The following is a 16,703-nucleotide window of genomic DNA, read 5'->3' on the forward strand; positions in this document are numbered from 1 at the left end:
CGTCTTAGTAGATTCAGTTCACCATTTATTGACACAAATGGAAACAATTAAGCTTGGCGTTAACGCTCCGCTCTCGGGAGAATATTCACTGAATTTTGTCGTAGCAGCCTGCTAAGCATATTCAGAGAAAGTTTATACAAATCCCCATAGGGATACAATGACAACAATAGCAGTACATTGACATATTAGTTAGAATTAGCAGATATAAATGATACACAAGTATTTGAGCCTATATGCAAGACTCTAAACAAGCAGATATACATGTTAACCACAAGTATTTGAGCCTAAGCCAGACTCTAATCAAAAGGTGGAGGCTGGGGTGGAGGAGGAGCTAGCAAAATGCATTAGTTCAGCAACCAAGAAAGACCTAGAGAATAGAAGCCGTATTTAAAGAATCCTCTTTGCTCATGCGTGAGCTGTGATTGGATAATGAGTGTGTGACGTAATGAATGGGGAATAGAAAGCTGATGGTCACATCAGCTGACTGACCGCTGGTTACAGCTTTGGCGTGCACGACTTCCGTGTCCTGCATGAACTAACGCTATGCTTCATTTAAAGCCTGGGAGAGGGGGGGGGGTTACAAATACCAGTGGTGTAAAAGACTGTTTATACATTTTGAAGTTGTGAAATGGGACATTCTGCACAATGACTACTTTTACTTTTGGTACTTTTAAGTACATTTTGATGCCAATACTTTTGTACTTTTGTACTAAGTCAAATTTTGATTACAGGACTTTTTTTTAACTTGTAACAAGGGTATTTGTACACTGCACTATTGATACTTTTACTTAAGTAAAACATTGTGAGTACTTCTTCCACTCCCTGGTTCCACACACACACACACACACACACAATGTGTGTGCAAACAGACGTGTCAATGTCATCAGGGCCGGACTGGGACCAAAATTCAGCCCTGGCATTTTGGTCCCCACTGTCCTTTGTAACCCCGCGGATCACAATTCAAATATAAACAATAAACAAACACGCACACGCACAGTGTTTAGAGGTCCGCCACGGCACACCGGCTATTTAGTTAAACAATAAACAGTCCCCACGACGGTCCTCTTCTCTACCACGCTTCCGTGGCTGTGCAGTTTAATATCACGTTTAAACTTTGTTCGGTAAACGGCATAAACTGGCGCCTCGGAGACCTCCGCGTTTCCACCCGTTCCCTCTGGTACCCGGGTTGTTTGTTCGATTCCCCCTCCCCCCGTGCCACACCTCTATTTGTAAAGTCGGGTGGCTCCAATGTTCCAATCACCCACAGCACTCAGCCCCATTACCCCTCACGTGAACAGGAAATGTCCATATATCTCTAGTGTCCAACATGTTACATATCAATCAGATATAATAATAACGTGCATAAGTCAGGCAGATGTTACATATCACACGTATAAAATAACACCCATAGATCAAGCAGATAAATATAATGTGCATTTGTCACAAGCTTGTTGATCTGCTATTTTCCATTACAAACTGAAATAAAATGTGGAATATTTGGAAGATTTTTGAAACATTACTACCAACGCAAATCTGGTACGGGGCTCCACTGGCACAAAACATTTACAGATGGGATTTAGGGACGAATACATTATTCATTTGGGGGTGCCCATGACATTCTTCTTAAGAAATAAGAAAAAATATGTATAAAAGAAAAAAAATGCAGATCTACAAGCTCATTGCGTGGCACGCAATTTTTTGAATAGCCAAAGTATAAAATAATGGTTAACCCATTAAGACCGGGAACGCATCTGTGTCATTTTAAGATTTCTTTTCCTATTCAAAAATACCAGATCTACAAGCTCATAGCACGGCACAGAGTGTCGCGCTAAATATCTCAAAAGACGTTGTTCCAGGGACCAGGGACCCCCCAGAAGCACAGATCAGAAAAGACTTGCACAAAATGTCCTTGATCTTTCAACAAAAAAAATATCCAAAATCAAAAATAGCAGATCTACAAGCTTGTATATCTCCCATTTTGGCCAGACCCAGGGGGTCAGGCCTACATGAGGCTTTGTCGGTCCCCTTTTCGTCCATATACGGACGAAAACGTTTTCTTACATGTCCCTCTTTTTGATTGGCCAAGCTTAGCGTGACGTAGTTTAGAAACCATTCAGATTTCAACCACTAGGGGTCTGGCAAATTGACACATATTAGCCCACGGACCCCCATTTTGAAAAGATATGCCAGGGACTCAGACTCTCAGACTCCAAGGTCCTCTGCAGGCGTCGTCCCCGCGGCTCGCCTTTCTCCTCCTTCTCCTCCTTCTTCGCCCCCAGCAGGAACAGCCGCACGACCCGCGGACCCCCCGGGCTCCCCTCCTGGCCCCACGTGCGCCGTATGGCGTCGCGGCGCTCCACCTGATGGGCCTCCACGGCTATAAGCAGCACCAGGAACGGCGGCGCCTCGCCCTCTGGGCATATGTTGGCCTGGTTAATGACGTAGCGGAACGGGCCGGCGGGGAATGGGCCGGCGGGCAGCGTGCCGTTCGGCCAGCTTTGGCCGGCATCACTAGCCGCTGCCAGAGACGAGTCCTCCTCCAGACCGGCTTTCTCGATCCAGCCGCTTATACTGTAGTCGGCCAGCGACTACAATATGGTAGTGGTGGCGGGGCGTCCGGGTGCAGCCGGTGCCAGTAGTCCAGCATCTCGGTGGGCGTGACGTGGTGAGAGGTGACCAGGCGGCTGTACATGTCCCTGTCGAAGGGCCTCGGTCCATCAACAAGAAACAGGAACTGATTTGGCGGCGACGTGATCCGGATCCCCAGCCTGTCCAGGCACATCCCCACGTAAACGTCTTCCATGCTGAGGCGAGGGACGCTCAGAGAGGCTCCGTAGATCTCCGTCGCCAAGTCTCCGGAGAACACGTAACCCGTCCCGGAGCAGTAGTCGGGGTAGGTCTCGCTCGGGTACTCCTCTTCGGGTACGTAATACTTGTCGTGTTTGTACCGGGTCGGCCTGCCTCCCACAAAGACGCCACCCGTGAAGAGCTTCTTCCTGGGCTTCACTTCGGGTCTGAGCAGCTCGCGGACGAGGTACTCGGTGTTGACAAAGACGTCGCTGTCGGTCTTCATGACGTAGCTGGCCCGCGGGCAATACCTGGCCACCCAGTTCAGGCCCATCAGGGTCTTCAGGGTCAGGTTGCGATAGGTATCCATGAAGTCCTGCTGGAGGATATCGCCGTGTCTCAGACTCTCAGACTCCAAGCTCCTCTGCAGGCGTCGTCCCCGCGGCTCGCCTTCCTCCTCCTCCTTCTTCGCCCCCAGCAGGAACAGCCGCACGACCCGCGGACCCCCCGGGCTCCCCTCCTGGCCCCACGTGCGCCGTATGGCGTCGCGGCGCTCCACCTGATGGGCCTCCACGGTTATGAGCAGCACCAGGAACGGCGGCGCCTCGCCCTCTGGGCATATGTTGGCCTGGTTAATGATGTAGCGGAACGGGCCGGCGGGCAGCGTGCCGTTCGGCCAGCTTTGGCCGGCATCACTAGCCGCTGCCAGAGACGAGTCCTCCTCCAGACCGGCTTTCTCGATCCAGCCGCTTATATTGTAGTCGGCCAGCGTTGGCGCTCCACTGTCTTTGCTGTCTCCACTGTCTCCGCTGTCTCCGCTGTTCTCGGGATGCTCTTCTCCGCGGTTCCCGGGATGATAGGCCAAGAAGGCGAGGATTCCCACGAGCGACAGGAGACCCAGGAGCACGGTGATGATGATGTGTGCTCGCCGGTGTTTTCCTCTCCAGCAGCGCATCATGGCGGTCTGGCCTCGCCGACTCGTTGTTGAAACGTTCAGTTCAGCGGGACCTGGCCTGATCTCACACGGCTTTGGCTTGAGGTATGAATGTAGGGGAAAGCGTCTCTAATAGGATGCAGCTGGAGACTCTGTAGATCTGTAAGCTCAGAAACCGCTCACAGGTCTTTATAAACACTCCCTCTTGATGAGGGTGTGTTGTCGGCATGACGTCACCTCGAGTCGACCATATAAGGGCCGTAACAATCGATTACGTTTGTGGCAATTACTTTATCCATGCAAATATTTATTACTTTATTCATTACTTTATTTATTACTTTATGCATGCGAATACTTATTTATTTTGACCTTGTTTTATTAAGCATAGTATTAATAATACTCTAAATCTACAAAGTAACTAGCAAATAAAGTTTTCATATAATTGTAGTGGAGTAAAAGTGCAATATTTGTATCTGAGATGTAGTGGAGTAGAAGTAAAAGTAATGAAAATTGGAAATACTCCAGTAAAGTAAAAATACTTTATACTAGGGGATACTAGGTAACTTTGCAGATTTGTGTTTGGGGGGGGGCGGGGGGGGGGGGGTGCTGGTTGAGGGCCCACTGTGAACACCCCGTGTCCGGGGCCCACCTCAGGGCCCACCTCAGCCCCTTTAGCAGGGCAATGGTTAGAAATCAACAACAAACACAATCTATAGGAGAGAAGGAAGAGAACGGCCCTGTCAGAAATGCACTGAAACGTGTCTGTCTGTCTGTCTGTCTGTCTGTCTGTCTGTCTGTCTGTTTAAAAGGTTGGCTTAAGGCCGGCATAACTCAGAAAATCAGTTTTAACAGTATTTTAGTATTTTATTTATAAAACAGTAACACAACCATATCTTTCGTGAGGACCAGGACAATGGACCTAAAATGTCTATTTTACATAGAAATGGACACACACACACACACACACACACACAAAAACAAAGGTTATCCCCTACGGCCTCTAAGCATAGTGTGTGTGTGTGTGTGTGTGTGTATGCGTGAGTGTGCGTGCGTGCGTGCGTGCGTGTGTGTTTGTTTGTGTGTGTGTGCGCAAGGTTCAAGCGATGAGATGAGTTCACAGTCCGCCAGATGTGGAACAGAGGCGGAGCCAATGGAGTGGAGAGAGAGAGAGAGAGAGAGAGAGAGAGAGAGAGAGAGAGAGAGAGAGAGAGAGAGAGAGAAGGATTGGAATGGGATCCACGGTGTCAGTGGTGATGGACACATCTATCCTCATTAGCATAATAACCACTCTGCCACGCACCACTGAAGACCCTCTGCTGCAGCTGTGTGTCATTTTTAAGATTTCTTTGGGCCATTCAAAAAAATAGCAGATCCATAGCTATGAGCTTGTAGATCTGAATACCTGTCTCTGAATAGGTACATATTTCCACCACTGGGGCTACACCTCATTGTTTCACTGCGGGGGAGTTTCCAGCGTAAGAATATTGCCAAATTGCCGACATTCTTTCTGGCTGTGCCTGACGTTACACTATCTGCTAACATGGTGTTATTTGCCTGCTAGCTGCCACCACCATCATCAGGGTGTTTTTTTCGGAGGCATTTCTGATGCTGGTGTCAGTAGTATGAGGCAGTGGTTTTCAACCAGTGGCCCGGGGACCACCAGTGCTCCTTGAAGGGGGTACCAGGGGGGTCCCCAGCAAAATTACCTAACATAAGCGTCACAATCATTTTAACCACTTAGCTTTGGCTATTCAAAAATAGCAGATATACAAGCTCATAGCGCTTATATTTCGGCTATTCAAAATCTACAAGCTCACTCAAAAATCTAGAAACATCTAGAACTTTTTTTCTTTTAATAACCACACAGATGTTCTTTTATGAGGGGTCTCTGGCACAAACATATTACAATTCAGATGGGGGTCCGCAGCCAAATACATCAATCATATACATCAATCATCAGGGGTCCTTGACATGAAAATGTTTGAGAAGCGGCAAGCCCTGCCCCAGAAAACACAATGAACAGAAAGGAAGACAATCGAAGCCCTTGTTTCGTTGATCTGCTAATCACCTGGGAGATCTGGCAGCTTTTAGGCAAACAAGGTGAAAGTTACAGCAAGGTAAGCTGCCAAGTATGTTCACAGGAGGAAATGTGACTCGGTACAATGCTCCCAGCTAGTGCGTCACTTCGTGCCACGCTGCAAGCTTATACATCTGCTATATTTGAAAACTGAAATACATTGAAAATGTTTGGATTTATTTTTTCCATATATCTTCTCTTCTGGGGGTCCCTGGCACAAGCTCTTTTCAGATGGGGGGTCCGTGGTCAAATACATATCAATTTGGGGGTCCTTGACTTGAAAAGTTTGAGAACCACTGGTTTGAAATGTGATACGTTGCCGTCTCTCTTATTCCAACAACATAACAAGCATTGATTATTATCTGGATCATTTGAGCCAGGTCACGGACATCATGCAAATGGCCAGAGATCAGAATCACACGCAGGGACTAGAAAAAGTGCTCCTCGGAGCACAGGTCTCCGCCACTGCGCCAGGTCAGGTAGGTTATTGTGGGCCAGCAATGTTAGGAATGCGCCAAACAGGATGGAATATGAAAAATCTAACAGATTCGTCTTAATCACATGACTATAGAGATAATGTGTACAGATTTGCGTGAAATTTGCATTGATTTAATATTACAAAAAAAAGTGTTTTACATGAGTCGGCCTCCTGGTGTCGCTTGATTTTTCAAGTGGCATTTCTTTCTCGGCCTAGTGGGAATGTGCGTGCACAATTTCACGGAAATCGCACGCTGTGTTCATGATTTGAGGCATTTTGTTCAAAATGGAGCACTCCTGCAAACTTTGAAAGCCAATCTTAGCCAATCAGGATGGAATATGAAACATCAAAAAAATGTGTTCGTCAAAAATCGGCCTCCTGGTGGCACTATAACAGGCCCATGTGAAAAATTGGTGTAAGAGGTTCTGCACTGGCATCCAGGGAGTGTGCGTGCACAGTTTGGCTGCGATCCAGCCAACGGTGCCGGAGATTAGCTGTTCATAGATGGAACCACACACACACACACACCAAACACACACACACACACACACACACACACACACAGACGGATGGACTGACGGACGGACGGACGGACAGACGGACGGACGGACGGACGGACGGACCGACGGACGGACCGACGGACGGACCGACCGACGGACGGACCGACGGACAGGGTGCAAAACATAGTTTCGGCCATGCCTTTCGGCCTGGCTGAGACAACAATGGCCGAAGCCAGGTTACAGACTGTGACTGACTGGACGACGAGATTAATCCAGTTTGGTCCTGTGATGGGGTACAGGATAGGTGGGCACAAGAGACATCTGGGCACCTCAATGTAAAATTGCCTATTTTGTCCAAAATGTAAAAAAAATTAAAAAATAATCACACCCAGTGTGAAGTGGGCGGTGTGGTCACAGTGGTCATCACAGTGATGGAAGTTCACTTAAAGAAAAGTAATATTGTGGACCAACCATTGTACACCCCTAACTTAAAAAAACCCCATAAATGTGTTTTTTTAAAGTGCATAGTCCTATTTATAGGGCTATGCACATGTGTCATGTTTCACTAGCCAATCACAGTCCTGAATAGACTGTGATTGGCCAATCACGGTGCAGGGTTAGGGGGGTACACTGGTGGCCAATCACAGCGCAGGGTTGGGGGGGTGCAATGGGTGGGGGGGGTACAATGGTGGCCAATCACAGTGCAGCGAATGTCGTTGTCCAAACCTCACATATAGGGGCGGTTTCACCGCCCAAAAAAAGAATCATAGATGGATACAAAAGGGCAGTGGTTACTAAACCGGGGGTCAGGGTCCCCAGGAGGGGTCCCCAAATGATTTTGGGGGGTCCCCAGATGATTAGCTTAATGATGTGCAACATTATTTTCTCACTCAACAGTAAACAAACCAACATACATAAGTGTATACTGGCACTGGCAGGCATGCAATGCTCATTTGGTATGTTCTTGCACTCTATTTCAATGACACTCTTCACACGCACTCACGCCACACATCGTATTTCTCACGCCGTCAAATCACCCCAAGCGGAAAACTGCGTCAACTCATCATGCACCACCGAGACATCCACTTCTGCCGGTATTTGAGCGATAAAGTGAATTGAATTATTGTATCTGAAGTAGCCCCACCCGCACATTTACGCACGTGTCATTCCATTGATAATTTGCAGTATGATATCCCCAGACGTCGCGGAGGATGGATAGGATAGAACATAGGATCAACATAGATCTTAAGATTAACTAATGTTCTACATATCCAAAATGTAAGCTGCCGGGTATACCCTGGAATTTTCTCTGTCCGGTCAAGTTTACAACATTAGCTTTTATTAACTTTATAGATGGGTTTCCTGTTTGTAAACATGAGAGGATGATGCGCGCGCAGTGGAGGGTTGAGCAGTAGAGGGCGCTATTACCCGCAGCAGCTCTAGTCAAATGTACATACATAAAAGAAATGGTCTTCACCGGGTTTAATGAAAGTAGATTAAATGATGCAGTTTGTAATATCTTCTTTACTCAATAAAAATGATTTGTCGGAAGTTGGATCTGTTTGTATATAATAGCAGCATTATGCCTATTATGCCTAAAATAGCAGCATTATGCCTATCTAAATCCCGAAAATAACAACAGAGTGAATGGCGCTTCCGGTTCATTCTACCACCCGCATGCGCAGATTGCGCACTCTGCTCTGTGATGACGTCGCGCGGAAACCCATCTATTAGACCGACATTTAATTATTATTAGCAACTCCTCAACCTTTTCAGCCCACGACCCAAAATAATCATATTTGAACCGACCCCCCAGCCTGACAAGCACTTGGCATTGTAGGAGTTGAGGCATTACATTTTGTTTGACTCGGTTCCACAGATAAAAATTGTGAAAATAGCTGATCTACAAGCTCACTACATGCTCACCGATCTACATGCTCACAACGACTCACGTTGCGAGGCGTTGTGAGCATGTAGATTGGCTATTTTCACAATGTTTGCTTTCTCAATGTCTTTCTCAGGTAATATCTGACAATTTGGCCAATGTTTGGCCAATGTTTGTTGATAACTTTTGACACAGTAATAGTCTCATTTTCTTTTATTTGTTTGCGGTCTTAAAAAGGTCTTAAAAGTCCTTAAACTTGTCACTTTAGAAATGTGCAGATACCCTGCATAAACGTATATTGCATGCAGAGTCAGACGGTCGGCAGGCAGGGAGACAATAGGTGTATGTGTGTGTGTGTGTGTGTGTGTGTGTGTGTGTGTGTGTGTGTGTGTGTGTGTGTGTGTGTGTGTGTGTGTGTGTGTGTGTGTGTGTGTGTGTGTGTGTGTAGTACAGTCATTACCACAGTGCTTTGCGTTTTATTACTGGTGATGATTATCTCACCCATCACTGTATTTTATATGATAAAGTGGGTTGGCAATCTCTCGCAGTTCGTAGAGAGCAACATTGTATTTTATTTATTCATAAGGCCTTGTGTGGTAAACTTCCTTTATACCTAACCTCGCTTTTGGAACCAAAGGTTACTGGTCACTCAACACGTTCACAAACACACATTAGATATACCAGTCCACGTAAGAGCAGTGAACACGGAAAAACTGCTTTCATGTATTATGCTCCACACAAATGGAACAAACTTAAGGACTCTCTGAAACTGGTGCGATTGGTCTCAATAGAGACATTCAGGGTGCTTCTTGAGGACACACTACATAGTGACTGTACCGGTTTCATGTAACACTGTTTATTTGCATCTGATTTTTAAATCTCTGTGTTGTTATCCATGTCCTCACTGTATTGTCTGATTCACCGCCTTTTGCGATTATTTTAATTAGGGATGGGTATTGGCAACAATCTCACGATACGATACGTATCACGATACTTGGGTCACGATACGATTATATTGCGATACGCATCGCGATACTTGGGTCGTATCACGATATTGGGATATATTGGGATATATTGGGATATATTGCGATATATTGTGATATATTGCGATATATTGCGATATATACATATATCACAACTACATATTGTTTATATATACACTACATATTGAGTAGCTGTAGATCTGTGATAGGTTCTTTGAATGTTTTTCATAAAGCCTGTATCTGAAAAGCAAAAAAATAAAATAATAATAATAATAATTTTTTTTTTTTATCGCGATATCGATACTGGAGTATCGATGCAGTATCGCGAAATAAAATATCGCGATATATCGTGATATCGATAATATTGCCCATCCCTAATTTTTATGTGGTTTTATGCTTCTGCTTTTCTTTTTTGCTTTATTGTCAAAGTTGTGACATTGTAATGTGATTCAAATGTTTGTTATCAGGGCGTCCTTGAAAAAGAGAGCTTGCTCTCAATGGGTTTCCCTGAATAAAGAAAGGAAAAAGAAAGAAAGAAAGAATTACCTGTGAGCTCTGCAGCCTTTGGGCAGCCTCATGTTGGTGTTGTTCTGCTCTTCTGGGGACGCGACGCCACTCTGTTCCTCTCTGCTGCACCCTGGCCTCTCATGCTACTGGCCCTGCACGCACAGCGGTGGAACAGGTACAACATGTCCTTTACTTAAATACTAAACGTATCAATAATGCAATGTGGAAACACTCTGTTACAAGTCCGGTAATCTAAATTCACTTGAGTTAAAAGCACAAAAGTATTGGCATAAAAATGTACTTAAAGTACCAGAAGTAAAAGTACCGTACCCATCATGAGTTTCCGCATATGATAACTTGTGAAACGGGACATTCTGCATTGCAGAATGTCCCGTTTCACAAGTTATCATATCCTCTCTTATGCACACTTACACCTGCTACTGGCACACACACACCCACACACACACACAATATGTATTACCATATTTGTGAGGACATCGACATTTTACAACAACATTGAAAATATCTGCAAATAGCAGAATAATTGCAGATCTTGTAGGTCGGCTATATATATATATATATATATATATATATATATATATATATATATCCACAAAGCTAAGTTTTTTTTCTTAACTCACCGAGTGGCTATGTTGTCCTAGTGCCAGAGATTTTTTCAAAGTAAAAAAAAAGTGCTTAGGAAGCGAGATACAGCCTTTTTCAGTTATAAGTTAAAAAAGGAGTGGATGGAGCTGCAAATCTTCAGATAATGATATCTTGGGTTCGGAAAAAAAAAAATAATAATCAAACACGTCATTGGCACGTTGCGCCATAGCGGTAAAGCACGTGAAACGCGTTAATGGCACTCAAAGAGGTAAAACTCAAACCCCACAACCCTTAAACCTAACCTCTAAATGTCATAATACTAACATGAATCTTTTGCTAATTATAAGGCTAATGATTCCCCCAAATCGTTTTGAACCAGAATACAAGCATTTCTCTTGTGAGGACCAGGACAATTGTTGTCACAACAATTTTCTCAAATTCTACTATACTTGTGGACACACACACAACACACACAACACACACAGCACACACACCCACACCCACACACACACACACACACACACACACACACACACACACACACACACAGCCCTTATTACAGCATCTATACAGGCATCTGGTTACAATTAATTGAGGAACAGGAACTGAGACGATGATCAGCCAAGAGAGCAGATAAAGAATTCGAGTGACTTCATCTGAGACACATTCTTTACTAGCACAGGAACGTTAAGTTTGCCAATAAGCAAACATGAAGGAATACAATAACAGTAACCATGACAAAACCCAATAGTAGTGTGTCCCTAAAACATCCTGGACAATGCTCCAGGATGAGAATACTATCTTTGAATCTTCTGAATGCATCTCAATCCACGCCTCTCCATCTACATGTGACACACACACACACACGTTATAAGCACGAGACAACATGTTTTATTTAAAACATCGATCAAGCGTTATATTTTTATCTAAACAACAGCAAAAATAGCAAATATGTCGGATGTTTTTGCTCTTTTTTAAATAGGGGCTCAGTGGTCCTCCCAAGTTTTTGCCACCCTCCAAGTTTATATTTCCTGTAAGCTATAACTTACAAACACCGCAGCAGGAAATACACTTAAAGCTGACAGGAAATACACAGGAAATGCGGTTTCAGGGCGGATTGTGTTAGTTTCTTTTTGTTTTTTTGGTTACTTTATTTCGGTTTTAGGGTTAGGGTTAGGGTTAGGTTATTTAATTCTTATTTTTGCCTGATTTTACTGATGTATTATCCAAAAATTTACTAAATAATGCTGCGCACATACACTACATATAATTTGGACAATTCCTAGAATTTCCCAGCATAACATTTGGGAAGGCTTAGCCTACCCTAGCCTTCATTACCCGCCGCCTATGGCTATAGTGCTCCTTCTCGCAACATGGGTGTAACAGTCTGCTGCTAAAGGAGCTTCTCTGCCACGGTGTCATGTAAGGGTGTGAGAGCGATTGACCACGATGGCCAGGAGTTTAGTCTTCAGCTGCAAGGAGTTTTCACCCGCACCAAGCCTTGGCAGTACAGTACATCATTTTAAGATTGCTTTGGCTATTCAAAAAATAGCAGATATACAAGCTCGTATCGCGGCACCGAGTGCCGCGCTACGAGCTTGCATATCTGCTATTTTTGAAGAATCTTGAAAATGTGTGTATGAAAATGTATCTTTGAATATTATATTTTTTAAGGGAACATTTTTAACTCTGTTACAACTTCTGCGGGGTCCCTGGAACAAAATGTTTTGAGATGGGGGTCCACCGATATTATAGCAAACACAAATTTTTTTTGGACATTTGTAGAATCCCCAGAAGCAAAGATTTGCGTTACAAATGTTCGCTTTAAAAATACATATTCAAAGATTTGCACACATTTTTCACAATCTTTAAAAAAAAGACCAGTTTGTGGAAGAAGTACTGTGTATCAAGTGTGTGTGGGTTTTATGAATATTAAACCGATGAAAAGTATTAACTCTTTCACTGCCAAGAGTATTTTCATAAAGTACTGTGCCAGAAATTTGCGGTTTTTTAAATTTTTAAATTTTGTAATTTTTCATTCAAATAAATTATCTGATTGGGTTTTTAAACCCATAATACAGTTCTACCAGTAGAGAGCAACAAATCGACACATTGATGACCTCGCTGGCTCACTCGCCCCCTCCCAAACAGGCTCACGTCACATCCGGTCATAACCGGATGTTGACATTTTTGACAATCGTTGATCGGGCTAAATTACGATGTGATACACGACTACGATGACTGATCGTCACCCAGACCAAAGAGAGTAGACGTGGACCTCTCCGTTCGTTTTTTATACCGTGTGAAAAACCGTGACTTTCCCTATTCTGGCCGAAAATGATCGCGGGAAAAAAATGAGAACCGGAAACGGAATCTGCGTCATGAAACCGGAACCCAATGAGTCTGAAGGAGTCAGGAAGCGAAAGTGATCATGAAAAATAAACAGAATAGCGCGACCACAGTAAAAAGTAAAAACTCGGGATTTCAGGGAGGGTACTCGGGAAAAACTCGGGATATCTCGGGGCGTGGCACTGAGAGAGTTAATAACTACATTGGATCCATTGGAACACAGGTTCTTTTTTTTCTCCCACTTTTCTGAAAGGTAACAATTTCGTACGCACAAGGTTTCCAGCAGACAGTGACGGTATGACTTCATCGGAACAGTATTCTGTCCATGCGGATTCCTAAATAATTAACTAACATGACACACATCTGCTGCTTGCACATTGATCAGTATAGAGGTCAGGTCTGCAGTGGTGGAAAGCCGTAGTGTCCCCAGGAATTACATATAGGGCAGGCGAGATTTTTTTTAAATACACTTATGCTGTATGTTGGTTTGTTTGGTGAGTGAGAGAGAGAGAACAATGTTGCACATTAAGCCATTAAGGCCTGAGGCTCCGATTCTACAAAATGTCTTTTAAATCCGAACAGTTTTTTGAAAAAAAAACTATGTTTTTCTATATCAGTGGTTTTCAAACTTTTTCAAGTCAAGGACCCACAAATGTATATGTATTTGGCCGCGGACCCCCATATAATAATATTTTGTTTCAGGGACACCCCCCAGAAGCAAATATTTGAGTTACAAATGTTCGCTTTAAAAATATATATATTCAAAGATTTGCACACATTTTCACGATTTTTCAAAAATAGCAGATCTACGAGCTTGTATATCTGCTATTTTTGAATAGCCAAAGAAATCTAAAGTGACACAGATGCGTTCCAGGTCTTAATGGGTTAATTTGGGGGTCCTTGACATGAAACGGTTTGAGAAACACTGCAGTAGGCCTAATATACGATGGTAAAATCAGGAGTTGTCACTGTGACAATTTACTTTTAATGTTAGTGGTGTACAATAGAAGAAGTAATTTATGTGATGCAATACAGTATTGAAGGTTTTTAATAATATTGACAACCTAGTCAAAGAGTGATTAAACACAATGCTGTTTCCACTTTGTTCAACAGTTAAGCGGTGCAACAGTTAAATCCAACTAATCGATTTAATTGCTAATAAAAATAATTGATAATTTAATAAAATAATATAACTGAACCCTATTTTAGGCATGTCATCGCTTATATATAGGTAATTTAAAAATAATCAATTAATAATCTATCCCTATTTTGGGAATGTCATTCTAGGTGAAACGTTTAAAAAAAGAAAGTATTAAAAAGAAAAACATGAAAATAGCAGGTGCACAAGCTCACAACAACGTGTTGCAATGTGATGCGTTGAGAGAGCTTATTATTTTCACTATTTTTGCACATCAACGCTTAATCGATGTTTTCATGTATTCTCACACATTCTCGATTGTTCGATTAATCGGAGAAGTAACGGATAGAATAATCTCTAAGGAAATAAAGGATTGTTGCAGCCCTTGTTTGAGTAACAGTCAGTCGTGTTATTGCACAGAGCATACATGTCTGTGCATTATGTTTCATATGGATTGTTATCATATTTCATTTACATAATAATTCCTTTTAACAGGTCGTTCATGAAAGTCCTTGCGGTCTTGTTTCCAATGAGAACCTGTGAGCAATTGGGGTTGAGAGTCTTGCTCAGGGACAAATTTCATATCATCGGCACATATGCTGGGATAACCTGGAATCGAACCTGGGGCAACCAGGGCCTCTGGTTCCCTAGGCGGGCTCACTAACCACTCAGCAAGACAACAATGCGGTTGTTTTCTTGTCCAAAATGTAAAATAATTAAATATTTGAAAAATGTTTACAAGTAATGTAAAGTATACATGATGTGAACATGCACGGTACATCATTATCAGACTTAATTTTACCCTTCAACTTCTTGTTTATGCCCCAAAATGACTGGATATACAGGTTTTGTAGCAATTGTAGAATTGTAGAAATATTAGACCTTAATTGTCGAATGTTTAAGCATGTTCTTATCATATATACTTTACTTAAAAAAAATCATTTTCCAATTTTTAAAAATTATATATATTTTTTTATTTAAATTTAAATGTAACACTGAGGTGCCCACCTATCCTGTTACAGTTTTGGATAGGGATGCCAAGGCATTCTTACTACAAACCGCCAGCTGGCTGCACTATATGAAGGAAAAAGAACATAAAAAAAGGAGGAAATAAAGACCTGTATGTATAAACAAACTGCCTATTGGGAATGAACGGTCTGCTTTATCGTTGTGCATGTTAATGTGTTATTGACAGCAAACCTAACAGTGCATGTAAAACGACGCTAGCGGTTACATCGGCTGTGGTGACCTATCGAATTACGTGACTGACGACGGACATCAACACGTTCGCACCAGGGTTGCCATGTCTGCTTATTATAAGCGACTTTGGGCTTGTTTTTCTGTAGAGTCAGTGGTGGTTAATACGGGTTGCTGTTTTTTGGGCTTGTTTCTAAAGTGGAGTTGCTTTTTTGGGGGCTTGTTGTTTCCTAATGCTGTTTAAACCAGTGCTTCTCAAACATTTTCATGTCAAGGACCCCCAAATTAATTTGTATTTGTCTGCAGACCCCCCATCTGAAAATATGTTGTGCCAGGGACCCCAATACAAGATTTGCGTTGTTAAAATGATTGTTATTTTTTTTAATCCACATTTTTTTCCAGATATGTTTTTTAAAATAGCCAATCAACAAGCTCACAACGTGTCGCATCGCGACGCGTTGTGAGCTTGGAGATCGGCTATTTCCAAATAGCCAATGCATGAAGGTTTAAAATGCTCATGTGGCCTATTAATAGTCGGTTTTTTTTCTTTCTTTTTTTTCTACATTTCTAACTGTTTATATGATGTTTTGCATAGTATTGTATATTTGTCTGTCATTACATGTTTCAATGAATTGAGTACAATGGACCCCAATGGAAATTGGGTTAAGCAGACCTTGTATGTATTGTATTGAACTGTACTTTACTTTTTTTTTTTTTGCAAACTGCTAATAAAGTATTCAATCAATATAGTAGTCATCTAGGACAGTGGTTCTCAAACTGTTTCAAGTCAAGGACCCCCAAATTGACACTTATTTATCAGCCCGCGGACCCCCATTTGAAAATAAATGCCTCAGGGACCCCCATAAGAGATGATTTTTACGGTTCAAGCAGAGATTCTCAACCATTTTAGTTTCAAGGACCCCCAGTTTGACATGCATTAGCGCTACGGACCCCCATTTAATGACATTTCTATCTCTGGGACCCCAATTTATATTGTATAAATCAATGTTAATTTAACTCTGAGAGTGTACAAATGGAACCAAATGGACCCGTTAGGGTCCATTTGGTTCCATTTGTACACTCTCAGAGTTACAGACCCATAAGGGTCCATTTGCTTCCTTTAGCTGGGAAATCCCTCAAGGACCCCTGGGGGTCCCCGGACCCCACTTTGAGACCCACTGATCTAGGATCATAAAGAACCTCTCATCAGTCTGAACAGTATAATGATACTTGGAGAAAGAGCAGACTGTTGGTACAGCCAG

The 16,703-nt window shown here is 42.9% G+C and overlaps 3 protein-coding genes across 5 annotated transcripts in view; 1 reads left to right on the forward strand and 2 right to left on the reverse strand.

The window, feature by feature from the left end:
* The window catches only part of polr1a (RNA polymerase I subunit A), a 445,779-nt gene that overhangs the window by 337,145 nt on the left and 91,931 nt on the right, over window positions 1-16,703 (reverse strand). The gene's annotated exons all lie outside the window — the stretch shown is intronic.
* slbp (stem-loop histone mRNA binding protein) overlaps window positions 1-16,703 on the forward strand; it is a 234,777-nt gene that overhangs the window by 217,228 nt on the left and 846 nt on the right. The gene's annotated exons all lie outside the window — the stretch shown is intronic.
* st3gal5 (ST3 beta-galactoside alpha-2,3-sialyltransferase 5) overlaps window positions 1-16,703 on the reverse strand; it is a 56,349-nt gene that overhangs the window by 32,457 nt on the left and 7,189 nt on the right. For both annotated transcript variants that reach the window (XM_080415319.1, XM_080415320.1), the window contains exon 2: window positions 10,191-10,303. In XM_080415319.1, coding sequence (XP_080271445.1) covers window positions 10,191-10,222 — 32 coding nt within the window. In that variant the 5' untranslated portion in view covers window positions 10,223-10,303. The remainder of the gene's footprint in view (window positions 1-10,190; window positions 10,304-16,703) is intronic.

The sequence above is a fragment of the Gymnoscopelus braueri genome (assembly GCF_963280865.1).
Source record: "Gymnoscopelus braueri genome assembly, chromosome: 20".
Classification (NCBI taxonomy): domain Eukaryota; kingdom Metazoa; phylum Chordata; class Actinopteri; order Myctophiformes; family Myctophidae; genus Gymnoscopelus; species Gymnoscopelus braueri.